This window comes from Genypterus blacodes, unplaced genomic scaffold (assembly GCF_046128005.1).
Source record: "Genypterus blacodes isolate CSIRO-AG114 ecotype Tasmania unplaced genomic scaffold, CSIRO-AGI_Gbla_v1 ptg000048l_1, whole genome shotgun sequence".
In the NCBI taxonomy this organism is placed as follows: domain Eukaryota; kingdom Metazoa; phylum Chordata; class Actinopteri; order Ophidiiformes; family Ophidiidae; genus Genypterus; species Genypterus blacodes.
The window spans coordinates 413,185-437,892 of record NW_027466861.1 but is presented as its reverse complement, the minus strand read 5'-3'; the positions used below and the strand labels follow the sequence as shown (position 1 = coordinate 437,892).

Genomic DNA, 24,708 nt, shown 5'->3' with positions numbered 1-24,708 from the left:
TGTTTCTTCACTACCACACTCACTTTGAAGTCCACCTACAGTGCTCTTTTGTGCATACGCCGACCCAGACACCATGAGACTTGTACTCCCGAACCCTGGGCTGGATGAAAGGATCCTTTCCCATGAGGATCTGGTGATGCTGGAGAAGAAGGAGGCCGGGGACAGGCCCAAATGGGACAACAAAGCCCAATACATACTGACCTGCGTGGGCTTTTGCATTGGGCTTGGTAACGTGTGGCGCTTCCCCTACTTGTGTCAAAATCATGGAGGAGGTAAGACAAACCAAAATGCTCTGAGCTTTAATATATTATCTCAGTTGCGAATTGTAGCAGTTTAAAGCAAAGGGCATTTTCGGGTCAAAGTCAATCATTCGGCGCCTGAGGCTTAAGGAACTGTTAATATATAAATCACTCAGGGCTATAAAAAAAATCCGTCAACTTTTAATTCATTATCATCAATTATTAATCATTGTCAGAGTGAGGGTCAGACGCTGGGTGGCTCTACATAGGTTAAATTAGGTTGATAAAGACATCATTCAGAATGCTCAGTTTTGTGTTTATTGTTTCAAAGCAAAGTGTCTATTATAACAAGACATTATCTTGCTTTTGGGTGGTTGGCATGGTAACGCATGCCGGCCGGTTCACCTTCCTAACACATTCACAGTTTATCTGATAGAGCCTAATAACTACTATTTATATTATTGATCATCAGAAAGAGAAAAGTGTTGATCTCAGCTGTGAACACTTACTGCCCACAGTAAATATTTAAACTAACAACTCACAAGCTGCAAGAGGTACTGCTTTACTTTAACCTTACAGACCTTTGGAAGCACATTGACAGGGATGAAACACTGCATGAGGACCATCAAAGACAAGTTCTGTCTAAATTTTCCAGGGGCATTCATGATTCCCTACCTAATCCTGCTGGTGCTGGAGGGAACACCCCTCCTGCTGTTGGAGTTTGCTATTGGCCAGCGTATCAGGAAGGGCAGTGTGGGAGTGTGGCGGTCCATCAGCCCCTACCTCACTGGTATTGGTAAGTATCCAAATATGTGCTAGAAACACCATGATCACTGTGGCGGTGACCCAGTTAGTATCTTGTACCATGTTACCCAGCAACCCCAGCCATGATTATGCTAATTAGTAGAACCACAGAGTAGGGACTAGACTTAACCCATGATAAAAAATGTTGCCCATGTTGGAAGGCATCTCATGAAGTTTAGTTCTGTTCAGTTTTTCATTTAAGTTGCTGTTCCAGAAACAGTACATGTACAGGATGACGCTCTCTCTTCCAGGCTACACACACCTAATTAGTTACATCAAGATCATATTAAGTCAATCAGGCTCTGGGAAGAACCAACTCTTAATCAAGTGGGCACACCTGACTTTGCTCATCAGGTGCAGTGAGAGTAGGGAGGGTTGGGAAATGTGCAGTGCCAAGTATGACACTGTTGTAGATAAATGATGTTAGCTCCAATCTCTTCTGATGTCCAACTTCCTGTCAGCAGACTTACATACTGAGGGAACTGTGATTAGCAGGTGCAAAATGACAATATCTCTGTGTGCGCTAAGTCCTGTCTATGTACCCCTGAACACAACAGGTATCGCATCTATGCTGGTGTCCTTCATGATCGCCCTGTACTACAACACCATAATAGCCTGGGTCATGTGGTATTTATTCAATTCATTTCAAGATCCCCTGCCTTGGACTCAGTGTCCGCTCAACGAAAACAAGACAGGTATTCCAATACACTCACCTGCCCACCAAAGTGCAACACAGTTAAACATTTGCGGTGCACAGTTGTATGTACATCTTCTTTTGTGTCGTTATCTTTTAACCCTTGCAGGCTTCGTCCCAGAGTGTGAACAGAGCACCACAATGGATTATTATTTTTACAGAGTGACTTTGAACAGTTCATCCTCAATATCAGATTCTGGTGGAATCCATTGGCCTATAGTGCTTTGTCTGCTAGCTGCGTGGGCAGTCATCTGCGTCTGTTGCATTAGGGGGATCAAAACTTCAGGCAAGGTAAGTTAAACCCTGTCAATCATTATGCACGATACAGAAAACCTGGAAGCTATTACTTAACCTTTACATCTCCCTTTGTGTTTTTGGACTAACTTGTAAATTAAATGAGATAAGATAAACATTTATTACTAGTGCCTTCCGAGGGCATGTGTTCCCCCAGTATCTAAGTTGCTAAGCTACTTCCTGAACACATTTTTCAGTAGCTTGACAGTGTCAATTTTCAACACAATGTATTAGTGAGTCAAGAAAAGGGGGGGGGTCAATGAGGGGCATGTGATTATTATAAATACACTGCAGAGACAAGCACATACTTTCATTTTATGTTACTTAGTTTTTCACATTTCCCTGTTTACTGAATATTAACCAATTAGCCTCAGTGTAGTCGGCTATTTTCCTCAGGAGCTTGCATTTGCTTGAGAGCTTAAAGCTACCGGTTCAAAGTAGCTACCCTTACGCTGAGCGCCACCCACCTGTAGTTCGACATTATTTTACTCTGAATTGATAGATAATTAAAAGCTAGAATCTGATGCCAGCTATTTATTTTGCTACACATTTCTTATCATGACCTCAGGCGGTGTACATCACATCCACTCTGCCTTACATAGTGCTGGCCATCTTCCTCATCCGAGGACTGACTCTTAAAGGTGCCCTGAGTGGACTCAAGTTCCTCTTCACACCAGAGGTATGTCTCAGATCTCCGTTTTAACACTCGTTTGTGTATTGTAATTCACTGTCTCCCCTGTGTTTGAAGGTGGATGAGTTGATGAATCCTACAACTTGGCTGAATGCAGGTGCACAGGTCTTCTATGCCTTTGGTCTGGGTTGGGGAGGCCTCATCTCCTTCTCAAGCTACAACCCGATTCAGTAAGAGAATGAACCTTAGAAGCCCTGTTGTGTCTCTCAAATATTATCAGAACTGATGTCCACACATTGTGTCGTTCTTTTGTGCACTTCTTTTCCTAAGCAACAACTGCAAGCAAGATGCTTTGATACTGTCTGCAGTAACTGGATTCACCTCAATCTATGCTGCCACAGTCATCTACACCATCATTGGCTTCAGGGCCACAGAGAAATTTGACAACTGCATCAGTCAGTGAGTAGTTTGAGACCTAAACTATGTTATGTTATGGTTATAGTTGTTTTTTAGCAGCCTCGTCCAGAGTAGCACAGATCTACAGGGCTGTTCACTGGTCTTTGTCGACTTTGGTCATGCAGTTAAGGGGAGCTTAATATTCTGCTAATTGCTCAACAACACTGGCAGGGGGTTACTTTTTTGGGTCAACAATATATTTTCTCTCTAGAAACATCATGAAGTTATCAAATGGATTTGATCTCACTGAAGGCAGCATCACCACAAGCAACTATGAAGCAGCCTTGAACAATCTCAACACCTCCTCTCCAGATATGGTTCTTGCATTGGGTCTCAAACACTGTGACTTACAGATACTTCTCAAAGATGTAACTATGACTGATCAATACTCTCTTATCACACATTCCTTGTTGTAATTGTCCTCAGTCTGTAATTGTATTATAACTATGATGATGTTTTGTCCAAGGGTGTGGAGGGAACAGGTCTTGCCTTCATCGTGTTCACAGAGGCCATCGCCAAAATGCCTGTTTCTCCGGTGTGGGCTATCCTCTTTTTTATTATGCTTTTGTGCTTGGGATTCTCAACCATGTTTGGTAACATGGAGGGGGTGGTGGTCCCCTTGAAAGACTTGAATGTTTTCCCTCGCAAATGGCCCCACGAAGCACTGACAGGTAAGAAACCAACATAATGAAGACACCAGCATTTAAATCCCAATGAAACACCTACTGTATGTCTGCCTGTATGTCTGAGATTCCTTGTGTTATTGCATGTGTGTTGCAGGACTAACATGTGTCGTATCCTTCTTCATCACCTTCCTGTTTGCGCAGCACTCTGGGAATTACTGGCTGTCTCTGTTTGACAGCTTTGGTGCATCTGTTCCGCTTCTGACCATTGGATTATTTGAGATGATAGCTGTTGTTTACATCTATGGCATAGATAGGTTAGTGCCACAACACCAAAGCCTTTGTGAATTTTCTATGTAAACAGCCAAACAAGTTACAGTACCTACTTATGTAGACAATCAGGTGTTGGACTACCGTGTGCATGTAAAAGTAGCCCATTTATAATCCTATTTACACGTAGGATACTCAAACAGATCCATTTGGTGCAAATCACCCCTTCTTATGCATGTAGCTGGCTCTGAAATGCGCAAATCCCTCAGCTTGTATTCTTTGTAAATTGATATTTGAGGCTGTCTAAATATTTCATGCTATCAATTTCTTCTGAGATCTTAGGACAGATATTTACTGGTAAAAAACCATCTTGTATTACAGGCTCAACAAGGACTTGGAGTTCATGATTGGACAAAAGCCCTCCATCTACTGGCAGGTTACTTGGCGGTTCATCAGTCCTCTGATTGTGCTGGTTATATTGGTCTTCTACCTTGTGACCCAAGCACAAGAGACACTCACCTATTTAGTTTGGGATCCAAACTCTGTAAGATCTTTGTTCAGTGCTCATTGTCATAAAATCATAAAAACACTAACACCCAATTTTTTAAAAGATCTGGATTTTAACTTCACTGAATGACCTTTATAATGTTTTGCAGGAGAAATTCCCAGGCCTGGCAACAGTACCATATCCTTCATGGGTCAACGGGGTCGTCTTTATTTTGGCTGGAATCCCAAGCCTGATGATTCCTGTGTATGCATTATGTAAACTAGTGTTTGATTGGCGCTGCAAGAAACAGACATTATCTGAAGACAAAATGAGTTCTGGGGATGTTGTAGGGACACAATGCTAGTGACGTTCTATTTGTTGCTCTAGGCACTGTAAATTGTGAGATGGAGTCACAGCACTGAAGCCTTTGTTGACGCACTTGTATTTCATTATCATGTTTTTGAAAAAGCAAAAAGTATTAAACTAGTCTATGATGTAAGGATGCAAGATCAAAAGCAAGAATAAGAGAAAGCCTTAAGCCTTCAGTGCTAATATATGCTAAACAATTATTAAATACCTTAATGTGTGCGTTACAGAAGTACTTTGCCTCCCTTACTGATCTTTGCTCCTTGGTTGACACATACCTTTAAATGATTTACACACAACAATGTGCAGACACATTTATACGTTTTGCATGTGCATAGTGTATCTAAACCATTGACCTGCTCAGTTCTGATTGGTTAATCGCAATGGAATGGCTGGCCCTTTATGTGCAGAAAAGGAGTGCTGGAGCAGTTTGGCCGGAAATAAAGACGTTTGCTCTGGATGAAAAACATTATAATACAGACGCTGATCCAAGGCTGAAGATGTCACATTTAGATGGGGTTGGGGACTCCAAAACCGAAAAGAGGCCAACGTGGGCCAACAAGGCACAATATATGTTATCTTGTGTGGGGTATGCTGTAGGACTGGGCAATGTTTGGCGTTTTCCCTACTACTGCCATATCTATGGAGGAGGTGAGAATGTTTGGCATTCACTCTTTTATTATTAGCATATTTCCAAGAATCATATTTGACAATTTCTGTTCATTTCATTTTAAGTGTTCACATTTTTTAAAATGTGTGTAAGTGACAAGCTTATGTGACATTGAAAAAAGAAGCACTAGCCAGACATGTGACCTGTAATAAAGTGAGAACTGGGACATACCGCCCCCTCCTGGCACACTATCAAAATAATATGGGAATAGGTTACAGAGTAAGTTCAATGTCTGGGTAAACCCTGGCTACAGCCCTGCTTGTGCACACACAATGCTTTACAAAACTGACTCTGCATTACTTATATACTTTGTACAACAATGACACAGACAAGGAAGCAAATACGGGCTGAGGCTTGGTAAAAGAGACTTGTTTGGCCAATGTAGGTGCACTTTCTTCTAAATAAAACCTCTATCACACTGAACAAACTGTAAAACCAACAAGAGATCCTTCATCAGCATTGCTGTTCCTCAGGCGCCTTCCTGATCCCCTACCTGACAGCTTTGATATTTGAGGGTCTTCCCCTGCTCTACCTGGAGATGGCAATAGGACAGAGGTTGCGCATGGGCAACATCGGTGTCTGGAACTCTATATCTCCGTTTCTGGGTGGAGTTGGTAGGTAGATGCAGAGATATTTTGTCTACACTTGGATGAGGCGGCACAAAGGGAACTTATTACAACATATTTGTTAGGGTAACTGATTATGCAGGTTGACAGTAAATACTACTACTAAACTGTAATTAAGTTTTATTAAAGATTTCGATAATGTGATGTGTTGTTAAATATAAGTGTGTAACATGTCTGTGTGGTTGTGTTTAGGTATAGGCTCCTTTATCATTAACTTCTTGGTGACCTTGTACTACTCTGTCCTGATGGCGTGGATTCTCTGGTACTTCTTCAACTCTTTCCAAGACCCTCTGCCTTGGAGTCAATGCCCACTCATTGATAACCACACAGGTTGGTAGAAACGCAAATCTAACCAAAATCTTAGAGACATTGGCTGCAGTAAAATCGAATACTCATTGTCCATTAAGTGACAATTTGCCTGTTATATTACAGCCTATAATGAGGAGTGTGTGAGGAGCACTCCAGTGAACTACTTCTGGTACAGAGAGACACTGAACATCACACCTGACATTGCTAACAGTGGCTCCCTCCAGTGGTGGATGGTGGTCTCTCTGGCTACCGCTTGGTGTATCATGTACGTCTGCTTCATTAGAGGCATTGAGACAGTGGGGAAGGTGGGTGGTACTTATCTTAAGTTGTAGTTGAATGTTAATCCTTTATAAAATGAAAAATATCTGTCATGTTCACTTGTGATTAGACTCAACACGCATTAATCTTGTTAAACACAGTGTGCTGATTTACAGTATATTGATCTTTTTCAGGAGACCCTGGAATTTCACTAGTCCATATTTATAACAGAACTCTGCTTTTCAGTGTTATGAACTTCCATGTCGATTGCCGTGCAAATCAAGTCTTTCCTCATCAATTTCAGGGGGATTTGTACAACCATGGTCCTACATAAAGAGTACAATAATACAAATAATAAAATAGCGGTTTAACTTAATAGTAAGAATTATTTTATTCATAATAAATAGCCTTGGATGTCTGCTGTAAAAATTACCAAGAAGTGCCACTAGTTTCTTACATTCATTAATATGACTCCTATATTGAGCAGCAGTGTTAAATGACTTCATTCTCGTCTCTCCAGGCTTTGTATGTGACAGTTTCATTCTCTTACCTGGTGCTACTCATCTTCCTGGTGCGCGCCCTCACACTGCCTGGGGCCACTGATGGACTGGTTTACCTCTTCACTCCTCAGGTGACAAGTTCAAATGATATCAATAATTATCCTTGTTTCTTTGCCATTAATTGATGCAAGGCTTTACAAAGCAGTGTTGTTTCCTTGCGTTTTTTGACTAAGCTGGCTTTTTATACCCCAGTGGGAGATTCTGAAGACACCAAGAGTGTGGTTGGATGCTGCCACCCAGATTTTCTTCTCTACTGGATTGGGATATGGAAGCCTTATTATTTATGCCAGCTACAGCACTTCAAAGTTAGTGAAATAAATTCAGTTTACATTTTCTTCGGTAATTAAAACTGGCCTAAAACGTAAAAATGTATTTAAGTCTTTCTCTCTCCTTTCTCCAGGAATGATTGTGAGACCTATGCTGTTGTGGTTGGCCTGATAAACAGTGCTTCATCTCTCTTTGCGTCCATCATTATCTTCTCCATCCTTGGCTTTAAGGCAAACACAAACTACATGGCATGCCTTAATGAGTATGTACAGAGATGAGATTCTCCAAATCATTCAAAAGATAATAATGCAAAGTAATTCTGAGCTTATATGTTGTATATTGATTTATTATTTGCAGAAATATCTTGTCTTTGACAAACCAATTTGAGTTTTCAGAACAGAACATAACTGTGGAGAACTACGGTTATTGGTTGGAATACCTAACTCAGATATCTCCAGATGAGGTCTCCAGTTTGAGCTTGAGATACTGCGATTTGCCCACATTTCTAAGCCAGGTATTGCACTGCAAAGACCTTGGGATCCATTCATGTGCTGTACTTTCGAGCTCCATTGTCAGTTCCTCCCGTATTCTCTCATCCTCTTCCTCCAGAGTGCATCAGGTACAGGTTTGGCCTTTCTTATGTTCACAGAGGCTGTGACTGCGATGCCAGGCTCTCAGGTATGGGCCATTCTGTTCTTTGTCATGATTTTCAACTTGGGTCTGTCAACTATGTTTGGAAACCTGGAAGGTGTCCTGAACCCCCTCCGTGAACTACACATGGTGCCCAGATGGATGGCTAAGGAGCTCTTCACAGGTACCAATCAATCCAATCAAAACCATCAATACAGATAGTAAAATTTGATTTCCTCTTCATGTTCCCTGCGGAACTCCACACTATTAATCTGGAACGTGCCTTTTTCTTCTATTTCAGCAATAGTGTGCTTGGTATGCTTCCTGCTGTCTCTGATCTTCACATTGGGTTCGGGTAACTATTGGCTTGAGCTCTTCAACAGATACGTGGGAGCTGCTCCTTTACTCCTCATTGCCTTCTTTGAGGTAATTTCTGTGATTTGGATCTATGGACTGAGACGGTAATGTCGGTGTTGTTTCCTGTTTCTGGTGTTCTTTAATGTGTGGTGAGACTACTGAACATTTAAATTTCACAGTTTCAGTGAGGACATCTACTTTATGACAGGGAGGAAACCTAACATCTTCTGGAAGGCTTGCTGGGTGCTCATTACCCCTTTGATGTTGATAGTGGTCTTCCTTCTGTTTGTCTTCTTTGAGTCACAGGAATCTCTCTCCTACCCTGCATGGAACCCTAATTATGTAAGGATACACTTGAGATGACTATTTAATCAAAATAGCTTGTGAAGTTTACAATGAGTGTAGCTGACATCGCTCCAGCCAAAGTGCAATGTATGGAATCTGATTTGAGAAAGACTTGGAGGTTGCAGGAAGTTTCTCTGTTTACATTGTTGAAGTAGGTTGCTGGCATAGACATAGAATTTGTTACAGTCTTAAACTGCCCCCTAGTGGATATTGTATAAAAATCTTCCAAATTGACTTAAGTATGTGCTCAACCTTAACTTTGTAAGTGCATGGAAGTTGTAACCAAGGTAGCAGAGCCCCAACAAACTGTATACAATAAGAAATATACGTCCTGTTTAGTTCTCAACATAAATGTAACGCAATGGCTTCACTTTTGTTAAATATCATGTTATTTCCACCCTAACAGGAGAATTTCCCACAAACGGAGTCAGCGCCTTATCCAGACTGGGTGTTCGCCATAATCGTCCTGCTCTCCTTAGTGTCCGTTCTTGCTATTCCCCTGGTTGCTCTTTACAGGCTGATAGGCAGCAGGATCTTTGGGGCACGTTCCCAAATCTATCAGAACAATCCCAACGCTTATGATAATGGTGGATATGCTGTAGAGACATAGATGAGTTGGTGTAAAAATTGTTTGTATCACTGCATCCTCTTGAAATCTCTGTTAAGGGCAGTTAATAGTATGCATTGTTATTGTTATTGTCATTGTTTTGATTGTAACTGTAATACGACTGTAATTAAAGCCACAAGCCACAAGCGATTGCGTATATGTTTGTCATTCTTAGTTAATTCTTTACATTACAAAGCCATTACATTAAATTAAATATAATTAATTATTAGTCATTAAATATCAACTTTACAAGTAACAATGCAGCTGTGTACCAATACATGATGCTTTATGAGGGTTTCCCCTTGTTCTACAGAATAATATAGACACCCCATTAATAAAAGCCTCAGAGAACCACTCAGTATACAGAAGCGTAGCCCTTGGTGTGCAGATCTTCAGTCTTCCTATACTACCACTAGGTGTCACCAGCTACATACTCTCTGGGGATCTATTTGCTGCTGTACTAGATAAACATTTTCCTCTCCAGATCCAGGGATTTGAAGTCAAACTGCCTCTTTCAGAAACTTCTCAGCTTTGTTTCAACTTAGTCTCTCTATTTTTTCCCTTTTACTGCTTCCATCCAAAGGGTTGGCTTTCTGCCAGTACAGTAGCACTTGCAGCAGCATCGCCATGTTATCCACCAAACTGGGATTTGGTTCACTCCCACCCTCCATCAGCCCTCCCCCGGGTGACCAACTTTCCTCCAAACAAACAATAAAAGCTGGATGCCAGACAAAACGGAGGAAATTACAGGACAACCCACTGAGGAGAGGAGCAGGAACATATTAGATAAGGCCACACACAGCAGCATTTCATCTGGCACTCACCTAATTACCACAAGCAAAAGTCTCAACTAATTTTAAAAAAAGTGCATGTTTGGATTGTGAGAATTAGATCCTGATACGCTCGACGACCTCGACCTGCGCTCAACCTTGTTTGCCATCTGCGGCTCGGTATGGGGACAAATGAAGAGCCTAGGGTGGAGGAGAGACCCTCATGGGACAACAAGATCCAGTACATGCTAACCTGCATCGGCTTTGCTGTTGGTCTAGGAAACGTCTGGAGATTTCCATACCTGTGCCAAATCTATGGAGGGGGTGAGAGCTTTGTGCAAAATTCTTCACATCTCATCTCAAAACAGATTAAGTATTTTAATTCACCATGTTATCTCATCGGATGTTTAAATATTGACCACAGCTGAGGTGACAATATTTGAGATTCTGACTCTGACTTACTTTAGTTTGTGATTACAAAGAAATCATCAGAGATTGGTGATCCTTATCTTTTACCAATCAATCCGGGCAAACATTGCAGGTCATTTCCAGTCAATAGCTCCAATTCCTGCGTTTACTTCCTCATAGCTCAGTGAGATATCGGGTGACCCCAGGGACAGACCCCTAATGGTCTCTGAATTTCCCACTACAGACACCCACAAGTTATCTTTGGGTCAGCTGAGCCTGAGGTTCTTTGATTTAGTGTGCAATAGACTTTACATCCGTCTCAGAGAAGAAGAGAGCTATATCGGCTATTTGATAATGCTGTTACGGTTATGTATTTTATCAACAGAGGGAGAGAATTCCTTCATAGATTCCCTGTCCTGATCTAACACACCCTGAAACATCACATTCCATCCAATGCTTAGCCAGAGAGAAAAACTTTGATCATTTGTTTCATTACCGTGGAATTGGTTCTTTTAAACCTAAACAAGTATACTTCTTATTTAACATTTATTTAAGAGCTGCTATAAGTTAATTGTATTAATTTTATTTACGTTAAACTGCATTTATTTTACTTTGTTTTTGTTTTACTTGATTTCACCCATCGTATGCCATTTCTTTAACCTGATTACCATTTTTTTTTTACCTGTGTACAATCTTTATTGTACACTTTCATCCAAATGCATTTCCTGCTTGATCTGTTAACTGGCTTTTTGTTTTGTATGAACTTCTTTACCATTTACACAAACAATCGCATCCAATATTTTTTCTTGCTTTATTCTATTTTCCCTGACTCATCTATGCACATCTTTGTATCCGTGGTATTTTGCTCTCCTGTTTTCAACGTATAACAGCTGTTCTGTCTGTAAATCACGCAACTTGCGTTTTATTTCTTAATAGTGCTATTCATATAAAATATGACCTATATGTTCTTTTATTGGCTTCTTCGTCACTAGGTTGTGATAAAGATCTGATCCTTAGTACAGCCTGCATTCTCTCTGTCAGTGTTGTAAACATGCGCTTCTTGGTCTGTTCAGGTGCCTTCCTCATCCCCTACCTGATCGCTCTGGTGTTTGAGGGGCTCCCCCTGCTCTACCTGGAGCTGGCTTTGGGCCAGAGGTTTCGCAAGGGGAGCGTCTCTGTCTGGAAATCCATCTCACCATATCTAGGTGGACTCGGTGGGTGGCCCCTAATAGTTTGTATCTGTCTATGTGCTGGATGGAGGAGCTCATTTAAATGACAAAAAGAACATTTTTGCGCAACCACTATTCAATATCCAATACTAGAAGGCACTGAGAGACTGAGTAGTCCTCATGTATACACACACATACAGTATATGGAAGGAATCTAGCAAAAAAATGAGTTTGATGCTACAAATTACAATACAAATGTTTGTTTTTTAAACCTAAAAACAGCAAATAAAGCGCCACCATCAGGCTGATCAGAAATGATTATGTATAACCATGATGAGGAGTCCCTGCCAACCTGCCTGCCAAGTTTCACTGAAATCCATCAATGTTTTATGAAGATCATAACCTCCTTGGTGGAGGTGATAAATGAAGCTACATAGTGCTTAAGAGCCTTTAGATAACTCAACATCTTGTACACTGAAACTGATGTCCAATACACCAGTTTACCCTTGTCTATTATTTTTTTGTATAACCTTTTTTATAACTGATTATTGTTACATCTCAGAGAGAAACTACAACAAGCATTTACATTTGTATCTAACCATTAAATTACATTTATCTTATTGAATTTCCTTGACTTTGCACATTGTTTCTGCAGGCATTGCCTCAATGATCGTGTCCTTCCTGGTGGGCCTTTTCTACAACACCATCCTGGCCTGGGTGCTCTGGTACTTCTTTAATTCTTTCCAGAACCCTTTGCCATGGAGCCAGTGTCCACTCAATCAGAACCAGACAGGTAACAAAGACAGATGGTCTTACAACATAACAGAGTGGGTGTGTCTTTCAAGAGCAGAGAGGTTTGGCGATTTTGGCAACGTTAGAGGGTCATGGGTCAATGACATATTGTGTGCCTGAGCGCATTATTTCCTTTTTAAATAATATAATCAATTCATTATATGCATCACATTATTCTATGTATCCTATTTAGTTTGAATATATTTTCAGTACATTCAAATAATCTGTTTTGGACTCTCAAACCCCCAAAATGTCAGGCAGAACAACTATCAGTGCAAATTAACAGACTAAGAAAATTATTAATATTGGTGTTTCACTGATAATAAATTCAAAATAAACTGCTATGGCATGATTTTATGTTTGAAAGTAAAAAGAAAAATACAAATACCTATAGTTTTAAAGCTATTGAGATTTTTGAGACACACTCATTTTCTAATGCGAGTGTGGCACAACCGTAATCATGGGATCATGTTGTCGCTCCAACACAAAAACAATGTTTAGATACAACAGCTGTGCCAACAAAGTGAGCTACAACAAAGCCTGATAAATAAAATGTTATCCAACATGTACTATCCATTCCATAACTATCTAACCACTACAGCCTTTTCCAGCGACTATGGACAGAATGTGATGCCAGGTCATGTTTCCTGTTATTGATCATGTCAACACTTCTACTTCAATAGAAACTGTTGACTAATACACTTTGCATTTGTACTTCAAATAAAAATGTAATGATTCAGCATATTTCCTGTCACTTCTAATGTTGTCAACAGAATATTTTCAGGTGGTGAGATATTAATTCAAACTAACTAACTAAATAATAGGTAAAGCAAACAAATGGTTGAACAATATGATGTGAAAAGCTAATGTATTTGTAAATTGTGTTCATATTGACAAAGGGATACTTGCCAAATATATCACTTCAAATAAATACATGACTTTATTAGACATTACTGAATATCAACGGAGAGTCTACTGAGCTTTTATGTATGTGGTCCATCATTTAAACAGGCTTCAATGAAGAGTGTGAGAAGAGCACCTCAGTGAATTACTTCTGGTACCGTGACACCCTAAACGTCAGCAGTGACATCGAGACCAGCGGCTCCCTGCAGTGGAAGATGGTGGTCAGTCTGGCCAGTGCCTGGTGTGTGGTCTACATTTGCTTCATAAAAGGCATCGACTCCATCGGAAAGGTCAGCAGAACTGCTTAAAGATGCAAAATATTTACAGGTTCTGCTCACTGTAATGCTCAAATCTCATTCATTTTCTTTTCCAGGCCGTGTATGTGACCGCCACCTTCCCTTATGTGGTGCTCACTATCTTTCTGATCCGCGCCCTCTCTCTACCTGGAGCTACTGATGGACTGATCTACCTCTTCACCCCTGATGTGAGTTCTTCAGATTTCTCGTTACAAAAGATGTAAGATTCTCGTTTTTCACTCACAGACACTATGTCCTGATATGTTGCTTCCGTGTTTCCGTCAGTGGGACATACTGAAGACACCGCAGGTTTGGCTAGACGCTGCCACGCAAATCTTCTTCTCGCTCTCTGTGAGCTTTGGAGGCCTCATAGCTTTCTCTTCCTATAATGCTGAAAAGTGAGTCTGCTGTTCTGGCGATTCCAAGGTCCTCTGATGGAAACGATAATATTTGTGCGCAAATTGAGGGCGCATCTTTACCGTCTACACTGTTCTGTATCCATTAGAAACAACTGTGAGCGGGACGCTGTTGTGGTAGGGGTGATAAACAGCGCCACATCCCTCTACGCCTCCATTCCCATCTTTGCCATCCTGGGTTTTAAAGCAGTGGGCAACTACAACTCCTGTCTACAGGAGTATGTACACTCATTTCATGTCATTGTAAAGACTCTTATCTGCTAACTGATGGCACTCAAGAAATGCGTTTTTATCACATCCACAGAAACATCTTGGATCTGACCAACTACTTTGAGTTTTCAGAACAAAACATAACTTTGGATAACTATGACTACTGGTATGATTGGTTAAACCAGACGTATACGGAACAGGTGGCCAATTTGTCCCTGAGGGAGTGCAAGCTGCAAGACTTCCTCGATCAGGTATAGCAACTTACAGATTATGCCACAAAACATTTTGTACGGCGCATTCCTATCTGTCTAATCTCTTCCTCTCACGCCTCCCTCTTCTCCCTCAAAGTACAGGATATCATGTACTTGCTCATTACTTTCTTTTTTTTCTTGTGCGCATCCCCCAGAGCGCCTCAGGTACTGGACTGGCATTTATCATAGTCACAGAAGCAGTGCTGGAGATGCCAGGCTCACAGGTGTGGGCCATATTGTTCTTCATCATGCTCTTCATGTTGGGTCTCTCCTCCATGTTTGGCACCCTTGAAGGTGTCCTCACACCCCTCAAAGACCTTAATCTTATTCCCAGCTGGCTCCCTCATGAAGTTGCAACAGGTGCCCGACATGAAGCTTCGTTACATTTGATATAGTATTCCAGTATTGTTTTCTTTCTCTTAAAATCTTTTTGTTTTTCCATTCTTTAGCGGGTTTCTGCTTGCTTTCCTTCTTGTTGGCTCTGATCTTCACTCTGGGTTCAGGGAACTACTGGGTGGAGATCTTCAACAACTACGCTGGCTCTGTACCTCTGCTCATCATCGCTCTCTTTGAGATCATTGGAGCGATCTATATTTACGGAATGAAGAAGTAACTATTTCTCTTTTCCTGGTTATATTCAATAACTAGATTATGGTAGTAAGATGTAAAGGAGAAAGTCTTATCTAGTGTCTTATGCCCCCCCCATAGCTTCAGTGAAGACATCTTCTTCATGACTGGGAGGAGGCCCAACATCTTCTGGAGGGCCTGCTGGATGGTTATCAGTCCTTTACTGCTGTTGGTGGTATTGATTGCTTACGTGGTCACCCAGGCGCAGACGTACCCCATATACTCTGCATGGAACCCAGACTACGTAAGAAAGCAGAGCAACAGAAAATGGCTATGTTCCTATTTGCACCGTCAGTGTCTGACCATTGTCTGACCATTTCCTCTCCTCTCTCCTTCTTAAGGAATCCTTTCCCCAAACCGAGCCGAGGCCCTACCCTGGCTGGGTGTTTGCTATGATCGTCCTCCTCTGTGCACTGCCTGTGATTTCTATCCCTGTGGTGGCTCTTTACCATTTAATCAGCAGCAGGGTCAAGTCTTCTGTTCGTGTTGACTTAAATCCATACTGCAATGACGGCTTTGACAGTTAAACTCACGGACAGGACATTTAAGGCCGAAGGGAACGTTGCAAGAAACAAGAACGGAGAAGGAAAAGAGGAATCCTGATGACTTTCACTGTTTTTTGTAGATTTGTGTAACACTGACTCACTGCTGCCCGCTTCAAAATCCAACTCAGGGTCAAACATATCCCTATACTTGTTGTGTCAAACGTGAAAATAGTAAACATAATCATAAGATTCTTCATTTTAGGACTCACAATGCAAAGGCTATGGGCCATTATAGGTGTTCTTGTCACTTTTGCATCATATTCTCCCAGAAATGGATTGTACCAATAACTCAAACCCCTAAATTAATCACCCACAGAGGGATTGAGTTTGATAATAACAGGATCTGTACTGGTCCTGTGCATGGAGTCAAAGGCTTTCCACAGCAGAACATTGTGGAGGTTTCTTATCATCAGTACTTCAGGAATGCGGACACACACACGCATGCACACGCATGCACACACACGCACACACACAGACACACACAGACACACAATCTACAATGACTCATTTTCAATGGTACACTTTAGCTGTAATTAAAAACCTGGACGTTATCTCACATTCCCTCACTCTTATCCCTGCGTTTGGTGATGCAGTGACTAGGAGCTTTGTGGTCAAACTGACCTGGACAGCAATAAAAACCACTGCCACTGCGAAAGAAAGCTGCTGTTCTTCTTGAAAACATTGACTTCTGAGATGATTGCAAAGCTTGACACAACTATGATGGTAGAGATGCAGAGAAAAAAAAGGCACTTCTGATCTAAAAGTCAGCATATCTTGTACAGAAAGAATTTGCTTTATTTGTAAATTGTTGTGACCAGAGAACATTTCTTCCCGGAAAAGTAAAATGAAAAATGGAAATCAATGTCGGAGAGAGAAATTCTTCTGAGGAGTGATGCACACTCTAGTAATATTTAAGCCATTTGTTATACTCCGTCTTCGTTATCATCTCTTCGTGTTGTGTGTATGGTGAATGATTATGCCTCAGTTTGTCATTACATCATTTGATGACGTGTAAACTGTACTCCTGTTGAGCTGCTGTCCCGCTGTGCCGTACAATGTCTACGCCACAGCAACTTATCATGTAAGGTCCAGTAACTTTGACTAGATTGTCAGGGTGCTTCCATGAAACCCGGCGACCAAAGCAAAAATAAAAAGCTTTCTACAACTTATGTTGTGACATGGATGTGTCCAGGGTGACCAGGTGTTTAGCCATACCTTTACTAGAGACCACCTGCTGAGGGTCTCTCGGCTGTGCTGGAAGCTGGAGCTGGCTGGCCGTCTGTCAATCTTAAACCAGGATGGGCAGGAAGTCGACCGGGGTCCTGGGATTAGTGGCTTGTCTGACTCTGGCCAGCCTCAGATCACCCAGACACTTCTCCAGACGGCGCTTCACTGCGAGCGGGAACACAGGAACAAAGGTCATCTTTAAGGTCATCACCCCAGTTTAAGAGAACACTTCATACACCAGGGAGACTCAATGCGCTTTTCATAAAGACATTTTCAGATGCAATTAAAAACGTTTCAAAAGAATATGTAAAGTATGTTTAAAAGAATCATCATTATCAAAGGTTTGCTGTTGAGCAGAACGTAATGGTGACCGTAATTTTTTTAGTCTTGATTTAAAACTACTTAGTATTGGAGCAAGTCTTGTTTTTTCTGAAGGTTTCTTGCTGCTATTTGTTACATAGTGGCTACATGCTGCTCCTCCATGATTTGTGACTGGGCAGGATAGCTAACAGCCTCAGATGGCCTGAGGACTCATATTGTAAAACATTTCTGTGTATATATGTTGGCCCTAAACCATTGAGTGACTTACTTGTCTCAGTAAGAATGTGCTCAGTTAGCACTTACAGTTACAGGTCTAACCGTTTCAGTTAGTTTTGATTTAAGCCCATACATGATTGGAATTTGTAAATCATTTAATTGGGGCTAAGGTTTCTGGGTTGGGTGTTATTTTACCTGGCCTGTCTTGTAAACTGCACAGCTAACCCGGAGAAGGAACGGCATCGCAATAACGCTGGGCGACATTGTGATGCGACGGCAGAACCTACTTGCGATTCCGCTGCATGTTAAGTGCGTTATGAGGTACCTACTCTTATGCAGGTGTGGCAGAATGGTCTTGTAGATGGGTCGGTGGCGTGAAAGCACCAGCAAAAAGGAGAGGCAGAAGAGCAGTTTAACCGCTTCGGACTGCAACACGCCGGTCAGGTCCTTACTGCCCAGAGTCGAACCTGCACGAGCGAGGGTGAGGAGGGAAGAGAGGGACACAGAGGAAATGGCTGAGAAATCAACTTCATCACCAACATATTATATATAACAGTGATATTGCTACTGCTTGTGTTAATTTGGGGGGAAAGTGTTGCCTTTGTTGCTGAGCCTGATGAGCCGATTGGTGTAATGAGCCATGTCCCAAATCATCTGCACAAAGTACGGCGGGTTCTTGGCGACCGTCTGACCGAAGGGCAAACTCTGAGCGCACACATGGAACCTGACGTGAGACACAAACAAGGAAGCAGGCAGGAGGATGAAGGAGACGGTGAAGGAGACGAGGCCCTTTCCATGACGATGTGAACGCTGCCAGATACAGGAAGTGCAGTTAGCTCTGGGGTGTGGTAAAGGCTAAAGTCAAAGGCAGGGAGAACAAGCGGGGATGGCAATCGTCTTGTTTTTAATCATAGAAGTTTTTATCACAGGGGAAGGAACTAAAACTCACGGAACCCATGACTTATTTTCTTCCCTTTGTGATACAAAGTTCAATACTGGCATTCAGAAGAAGGAATCAAGTCGGTAACAAACTCACCACCTTTGACATTTACCTGCATGCATGAAGCAGCACCAGCTTGTAGATGTTCTTGTAGACGGTTTCAAGAGAATTAGTCTGAGAGGGAAAATAGAATGTATTGATAAACGATTCCTTTTCTATAATGTATCTCAATCTAAGGCAATAAAGTTTATGAACGTCAGATTAAAAACCTGTCAAAAATGGATCAAATATGGCTACATGATGATGGCCACATTTAAGTGCAATCAGGCACCATCAGAGTTACATTAACTATCATGACCCGGGGAAACAGTTTGTCCATCAGGTGTCAAAACAACACATCATGACTCATTATCCAAATCATCCATTAAACTGTTGAGTTAACAGTAAGCAGTTTCTGGTAGTAAAGTAGATAATGTGCCTCTGTGACTCAGGCGGGGCAGGAGTTGCAGGCTGAGCTCCGGGAAAACACACATTGCATATTTTTCTGGCACTTGCCGGGGTCATTGAAGGAGGAAATATGATGAAGAATCACAAACTTCTGGTAGATGATCAACACCCACTGATAGGTAAACGCGCCCCAACCTTTAGGGTGACAAAGACGCTGTGGCACTTAAGTCTGAGGACAGCCATCAGCTTCCTCCTCATCTGCTGTCCGGCTGAGTGGAAAGAGCCCAAAGTGAGGCTGTAGCGCAGGGACAGGCCTGCATAGCTGTAACAGATAGGATCAAAGAATAGTTTAAAGACGTCCATGATTTTCAGATCCTAAACATCTCCAAAATGCTCTAACCTAGACGCACAAAGCAATGTCAGTGACCTGGTACGGATGTAGATAACCGGAAAATTGTTAAAGTTTAGTAGCACTTATAAAAAGGGCTACTAAAGTTTTTAGTAGTATTTTAATCATACCATCCATCCTGGTTAAAGTCCAAAGTACGGGATTTATTTTTTACTAAATAACTAAGAAACCATAAACACTGCAAAAGCCATGACACAAGAGACATTTTGTCACCTGGAGTAGTCGCATTGCACATCCAGCGTGTGTGTGTCGAGCAGAAGGCCACACCAGGGGAAGAGGCAGCGGGGGGGCAGCGAGGGCACGCTGGCGGCGCCACACGTGCCTGCGCTCACTTCAAAGTTGGCCAGCACCTTCCGTGGGTTGACCTTGAGCCCATACTGTGGCACCCCATCCAGCAAGACCCTGCGAGAAGACGGCAACCCGCCATTATCACGCTGCTCTAAGTTTTCAGAAAGTAATGAAAAGATGTCAGGTTTGCGTTTGCCGTACCTGAGGAAGGTTTGTGCTTGGTGTGGGTGCGGGGTAATCAGGAGGAAATCATCCACCAGCCTCATCAGATATCTGCGGGAGAGGGAAGTGCAGAGAGAAAGAGCACACTCTACAGTCACTGATGGGTTACTGCGTTGACAAACCACAGCAGGGGATCAACACTCACCCTCCGTCTTTGCAGATGTCTCTGAACAGGACGTTCTCCATATGGCCGTAGCAAAGACAGCAGAGTAGAGTGGACACGACCGATCCCTGAGGAATCCCTCGGCACTGACGGTACGTCCTGGCCATGAAACACACATCCAAGCAAAGCTGGAATTTAAAGTTGCCCTTGCAATCAAGCAGAACTATTCTGATGGTGGGCGACACTTACTTCTTCCCAAAACGAACGAAGGCACCGGTGAGCATTAGCTTGAAAAACTCCATGGCCTCTGTGACGCCAAGATCTGGGCAGAAATGCTGAAAGGAAGTGCGGCAGTCAGCAGTGTACACATCTTTCTAAATGACATATTTGAGTCTGTCGGAACATTTCCTCACCTGCTCCACCAGGATGGTGTTGTGAGCTCTGCCCTGTCTCTGCAGTGACGTCACAAACCCTTTCATGTTGGTGAACCCCAGGTTATCCTCCCGGAAACCTGCCTGCGTTGAAGAAAAATGAGAAGCTGCAAAAAGACTGCCAGCGTGTACATGCGTGTGCGTGTGTGTTCACAGAGCATGCAGACACCTGTCTTAGGAAAGCCTTTTTGAGGCCGTGGTGGGCGTCAGCCCAGACTTTGGCATAGCAGCGAACAGCACACGCGTCTTGCTGCAAAGGCGTCAGAGCCTTGACAATCACCTCCCTGAGTTTGTCGTGGGGGAGACTCTCAAAGGCGCCGCTCACGTCCACCTGAGACCACACAGACGCCACATTGATGAGGAGCATACAGAATACATCCTGACTTAAAAAAGAAAATAATAATAATAATAATAACTAAAAAAGGGCTTTGTGATCTTCATACATTCTGGGGGCTACAGATGACCCAGGACCACGTTACTATGGTGACACGCATCTTGATTCTCAACCATTTCTAGCCTATGGAATTCCACATTGTCAACATTTTGACAGCATATTTAAAAAGCTTCTAAAGCTTTCCATGACAGTAGGAAGCTGGTCGGTCAGACATGAACCTTGACAAAGTAGAGCGGCTGCGGCTTCTCCTTCTGGGCCGGAGCCAGAGAGCGCAACACCTTGTGGATGTCCGTCAGTCCCATAACTGTGGAGCCGAGGAGGGATGGGTCGGACCTGACACAGGCCTGCAGCACGTCCAGCAAGTCCCGGACACGTCTTTGGTAGAACTGCAGGACAGAGACAGAGACAGAGACAGAGACAGAGACAGAGACACACACACAGAGCTGATGAGAATTTACAAAATCATGAGGTCACGTGTGTGTGTCAGTGTCAAACGTACCCTTGTTTTGGGGTCTGCCACTATGACCCGGGTGATGGGCCTCATGCCGTCAGTCTTGGGGATGAAGCGGATGTGTGAGGTGATGGTGGCTTTGGGCAGAGACGCCACTTGGTCCGGGGTCAACTCCTCCATCTGACCCTTTGATAGGTGCCCTCTACGTCACAATGGTGTTTGTGTCACTACGGCTGCATTGATATGAGCCATGCCGCACGTGTGTGTGTGTGTTTATCAAGGTTTCGTTTATCTTACAGCACAGAGTCTGTGTGTCGGGGTTTCATGAAATAGTGACAACCCTAAAAGCAAAGACATAGACACGACTACATGCCTCAAACAAGTCTCCTTCTGTCCTCTGTGTCTCTACTTTACTAAATGTTTAATGAACATATATAAATATAACACTCCACCATTTAAAACCATGTCATGTCATTTCATTTCAGTTAGTTCAGTTTAGCTTTTGTGTCGCTTTTAGTCGATCATGTTTACCTGAAGGCCAGATCCTGCAGTTTGACCCAGACCTCCTGTCTGTAGAACCTCAGGGAGTTCTTCTGCGCCTCCGTCACATAGAAACGGGCTTTGAGCAGGCCTGCCACATAGCCGTCAAGAAGCCAAGCCAGGAATTGACCTAGTGCCTGGGTCCGATACGAAAGCTCACTAGGTGGTAACCGGCCTGCAAGTGAAAAGAGATTCAGTTGACTACGCAGTAGACTACGTGACCCATAACAAAGTCCCCCAGCAGCGATAATCTCACCTTTCTTGCTTATCTTCAACCAATCGCAGTCATTCACCTTCATCTTCCACATCAGCTCAGCCAGTGAGAGCCTCTCAGCCTTGCCGCTGCGCAAGAAGCTTCTGACCCTGACAAGGAATTGCAGCCGGTTGTGGTTGGAGCCCCACAGCTCCTCCGGGACCACAGAGGAGAGGCACTCCCTCACAAACAGGTAGACCCGCTGAGGTGCACAATGCTGGGGCAAAAGAGAGCTGTACTCCCCCTGAGTGTTGCCCCTCCCCTCCACCGCTGGACACATCCTCTGCAGTATGCGATCATACGGACACTTCCTGTGTTGACGCAACAGCTTACAGAACAGGGGAGCCATGTTAAAGAAACGCCGTGGGAGCTTCTTTGGCCCCCGCTGCACTCCCTTGAGATACGGCAGTCCCTCAAAGAAAATTATTCTGAGCAAGTCTTGCCCCTGCAGCCTCCTAAACCCATCAGTGCTTGTATTCATCTTCCTGTTGAGGAGGAAGCCACGCATGCCTCTGCCCCCATACATGAAGCCCACGGTGCTGATAAAGCATTGCGAGGGAGGCAAAGGAGGGAAAATCCCTGATCTCCAGCTGGGTTCCCCTCCTAAGGGATGTACTGTTGATGGCATTGTTGTTGTTTGTTTAGAAACAGTGCCATGGGTCTCCACAGGATTCACAGATGCTGATGTTTCTACTAAACTGGGCTGCACGTCTTCTACAATGTCATTGCAACACTGTAGGGATCCTTGCGTGGGTTCATCCTCTCCCAGCCGCCTCCTCTTCGTCGGAGTCATCACCTCTTCATCCGTCTTTCGTTTACCCTTCCGTACTCTAACGTCCCGTCTGCACCTCTTCTTGCAGATAGAAATACTCTTAACCTCCTGTCTCCTTCTCAAGATCTTAGCAGTTCCCTGATATTTTCTGCAGTTAGTCCTGGATGGAGTCTGGAGTTGGAAGCTAGGACGGGACATGGAGATCCCGTCATAGATGGGAACTCCACACAGCTGGAACGCACATGAGGGAGGGACGGACATAAAGACGGAGCAGCTCTCCAGCAGGTAACGCGTGATGTCTGTGCCAAGGCGTACAGTAACTTTCCTCCACATGTCACTGCCGTGAATGAAGGCGGCACTTTGGGTGACGCTGCCTCGGAACTTGAACCAATCTGCGGTGCGTTCCTCCTGTGGCTGCGACATGAAATCATAACCGTGTGCCAAGACATTTCTCCTTTTCTTCCTCTTTATTTTGTTAAGGATGAAGGCCAACAGCTCAGGCAGTGTGCAGATCTGTGGAAACATGAAAACACATCCAACATCGCATGAAACAAAATGTCAAATTCAATCCATTCAATACCTAAGAGCTTTGTCTAAAATGAGCACATATGTAGAAAATTTTAATGAAACGCTAAGCTGCATTGAATTTCGCCATCTCACTTTCAAGAGTCTATTGCTTCATACATAAAAAAACAAACAATTTAAATGAATCCGTAAATTCCAAAACAAATATATATTTATATATGTATATGATAATACAACGAAATGCATTTGTGCTGTGCCTGAATCTTTGAACACAGCACAAATGTTTAAATTATCATATACAATGACAATAAAAGCTATTCTAGTCTATTCTAATCTATATTTTCCCTTAAGATGCAACCTTAGCGAGCTAATAGCCTGCTAGCTGTTAGCTTACCTCAGAGAACACAAGTAGGCTAAAATCTAAGATCTAAAACTTGCATTCCTGTGTACATTTAACTTTTATCATTTGACTTCTTGATTTAATTTGAATTATCTCTCCACCTTTATTAGTTTAGCAGATATTAATGTCATGTCAAGATTATCATTTATTTCAGCCATTCAGATATTAAGTCCTGAAAGAATGATTTAAAGTTAAACATTATTTCAGCTTTTTATTATTGTTACGGGAATTTTCTAGAAATGAGTGTCATAAATTGGAAACAAGACAAAATTAGGCAAAAAATATTGAAGATGGCAAAATTCTCCTATATGTCAAATACATTTAAATACATCATAGGGTAGATAAACAAATGTATGTGACAGATATGAGTGGTTTTAATTACCACCGTGGATTTTGGTTGTTTTTGTGCTCCAACTAGATCCAAACCAGCGGAGTAAAGTCGATAGTTTGTAAAGCTTACGTCATGCGTGTTGTTTTACCTGGTTGCAGCTCGGCACCTGCTGCAGTTTTGTGTCCCTGCAGATATAAACGCTCCGTGTGAAGTTTCTGAACCGGTCTGAGTCCTCCTGCTGCACCAGGGCCGCTTTCTGGCCTTCCCGAAACTTGACGTCGTCAGCGAACTCCTCCAGCGTCTCAACGTGCCGGTACCGCACACGGAGGATGTCCAACACCGGGGACATGTCAGCCGTAGACCCAGTGGAGGAAAAGTGGCTGCTTATTGACGTTTTTGATGTGTTATGACGTAGAGACGCCGGCACGTTTCGCTAAAATGTAGTTTTTTTATTTCGAAGGAACCCGCTTCTGCCTCAGCCAATCTGAATGCAGTTTAGACGTCCTGTCCAATCAGATGCGCTCATAGTGTGGCGATTTAACCAATAGGAAACACGAA

General features: G+C 42.8%; 4 protein-coding genes across 4 annotated transcripts; 3 read left to right on the top strand and 1 right to left on the bottom strand.

Annotated features, from left to right (window-relative positions):
* The first annotated feature begins 73 nt into the window (after positions 1 to 73).
* Positions 74 to 4,862, top strand: LOC143000426 (sodium-dependent neutral amino acid transporter B(0)AT1-like). The gene is made up of 12 exons (XM_076149736.1): positions 74 to 272; positions 895 to 1,035; positions 1,601 to 1,738; positions 1,847 to 2,028; positions 2,600 to 2,710; positions 2,780 to 2,892; positions 2,993 to 3,121; positions 3,330 to 3,486; positions 3,585 to 3,789; positions 3,899 to 4,058; positions 4,393 to 4,555; positions 4,668 to 4,862. Exons 1-12 carry the CDS (start codon positions 74 to 76, stop codon positions 4,860 to 4,862), a joined length of 1,893 nt encoding a protein of 630 aa, XP_076005851.1.
* Positions 4,863 to 5,436: 574 nt separating this feature from the next.
* LOC143000424 (sodium-dependent neutral amino acid transporter B(0)AT3-like) lies at positions 5,437 to 9,496 on the top strand. Its single transcript, XM_076149735.1, has 12 exons — positions 5,437 to 5,515; positions 6,008 to 6,148; positions 6,353 to 6,490; positions 6,593 to 6,774; positions 7,248 to 7,358; positions 7,480 to 7,592; positions 7,688 to 7,816; positions 7,912 to 8,068; positions 8,164 to 8,368; positions 8,486 to 8,645; positions 8,721 to 8,883; positions 9,293 to 9,496. The coding sequence occupies exons 1-12, from the start codon at positions 5,437 to 5,439 to the stop codon at positions 9,494 to 9,496; spliced, it is 1,782 nt and encodes a 593-aa protein (XP_076005850.1).
* Positions 9,497 to 10,233: 737 nt separating this feature from the next.
* On the top strand, positions 10,234 to 17,045 carry slc6a18 (solute carrier family 6 member 18). Its single transcript, XM_076149999.1, has 12 exons — positions 10,234 to 10,587; positions 11,745 to 11,885; positions 12,496 to 12,633; positions 13,644 to 13,825; positions 13,909 to 14,019; positions 14,117 to 14,229; positions 14,337 to 14,465; positions 14,552 to 14,708; positions 14,864 to 15,068; positions 15,158 to 15,317; positions 15,417 to 15,579; positions 15,677 to 17,045. The coding sequence occupies exons 1-12, from the start codon at positions 10,446 to 10,448 to the stop codon at positions 15,860 to 15,862; spliced, it is 1,827 nt and encodes a 608-aa protein (XP_076006114.1). The 5' UTR covers positions 10,234 to 10,445; the 3' UTR covers positions 15,863 to 17,045.
* Positions 17,021 to 24,600, bottom strand: tert (telomerase reverse transcriptase). Its single transcript, XM_076149998.1, has 16 exons — positions 24,299 to 24,600; positions 22,126 to 23,407; positions 21,861 to 22,044; positions 21,378 to 21,531; positions 21,097 to 21,264; positions 20,654 to 20,815; positions 20,467 to 20,568; positions 20,303 to 20,388; positions 20,096 to 20,212; positions 19,930 to 20,001; positions 19,654 to 19,842; positions 19,227 to 19,353; positions 18,697 to 18,758; positions 18,244 to 18,368; positions 17,974 to 18,111; positions 17,021 to 17,272 (listed from the first exon to the last, which is right to left on the bottom strand). The coding sequence occupies exons 1-16, from the start codon at positions 24,497 to 24,499 to the stop codon at positions 17,169 to 17,171; spliced, it is 3,273 nt and encodes a 1,090-aa protein (XP_076006113.1). The 5' UTR covers positions 24,500 to 24,600; the 3' UTR covers positions 17,021 to 17,168.
* Positions 24,601 to 24,708: the final 108 nt, after the last annotated feature.

What these genes read in the sequence shown, in the direction of transcription:
- LOC143000426 (XM_076149736.1), top strand. Translation starts at nt 74, where the DNA reads ATGAGACTTGTACTCCCGAACCCTGGGCTGGATGAAAGGATCCTTTCC. An exon ending in AGTTCCTCTTCACACCAGAG is followed by an intron (nt 2,711 to 2,779) that starts GTATGTCTCAGA and finishes CTGTGTTTGAAG; the next exon opens with GTGGATGAGTTGATGAATCC. An exon ending in GCCCCACGAAGCACTGACAG is followed by an intron (nt 3,790 to 3,898) that starts GTAAGAAACCAA and finishes TGTGTGTTGCAG; the next exon opens with GACTAACATGTGTCGTATCC.
- LOC143000424 (XM_076149735.1), top strand. Translation starts at nt 5,437, where the DNA reads ATGTTATCTTGTGTGGGGTATGCTGTAGGACTGGGCAATGTTTGGCGT. An exon ending in GCATTGAGACAGTGGGGAAG is followed by an intron (nt 6,775 to 7,247) that starts GTGGGTGGTACT and finishes TCGTCTCTCCAG; the next exon opens with GCTTTGTATGTGACAGTTTC. An exon ending in CTGCATGGAACCCTAATTAT is followed by an intron (nt 8,884 to 9,292) that starts GTAAGGATACAC and finishes CCACCCTAACAG; the next exon opens with GAGAATTTCCCACAAACGGA.
- slc6a18 (XM_076149999.1), top strand. Translation starts at nt 10,446, where the DNA reads ATGGGGACAAATGAAGAGCCTAGGGTGGAGGAGAGACCCTCATGGGAC. An exon ending in ACCATATCTAGGTGGACTCG is followed by an intron (nt 11,886 to 12,495) that starts GTGGGTGGCCCC and finishes TTGTTTCTGCAG; the next exon opens with GCATTGCCTCAATGATCGTG. An exon ending in ACTCAATCAGAACCAGACAG is followed by an intron (nt 12,634 to 13,643) that starts GTAACAAAGACA and finishes TCATTTAAACAG; the next exon opens with GCTTCAATGAAGAGTGTGAG.
- tert (XM_076149998.1), bottom strand. Translation starts at nt 24,499, where the DNA reads ATGTCCCCGGTGTTGGACATCCTCCGTGTGCGGTACCGGCACGTTGAG. An exon ending in ACACCATCCTGGTGGAGCAG is followed by an intron (nt 20,389 to 20,466) that starts GTGAGGAAATGT and finishes ACTTCCTTTCAG; the next exon opens with CATTTCTGCCCAGATCTTGG. An exon ending in CATCAGGCTCAGCAACAAAG is followed by an intron (nt 18,112 to 18,243) that starts GCAACACTTTCC and finishes TCGCTCGTGCAG; the next exon opens with GTTCGACTCTGGGCAGTAAG.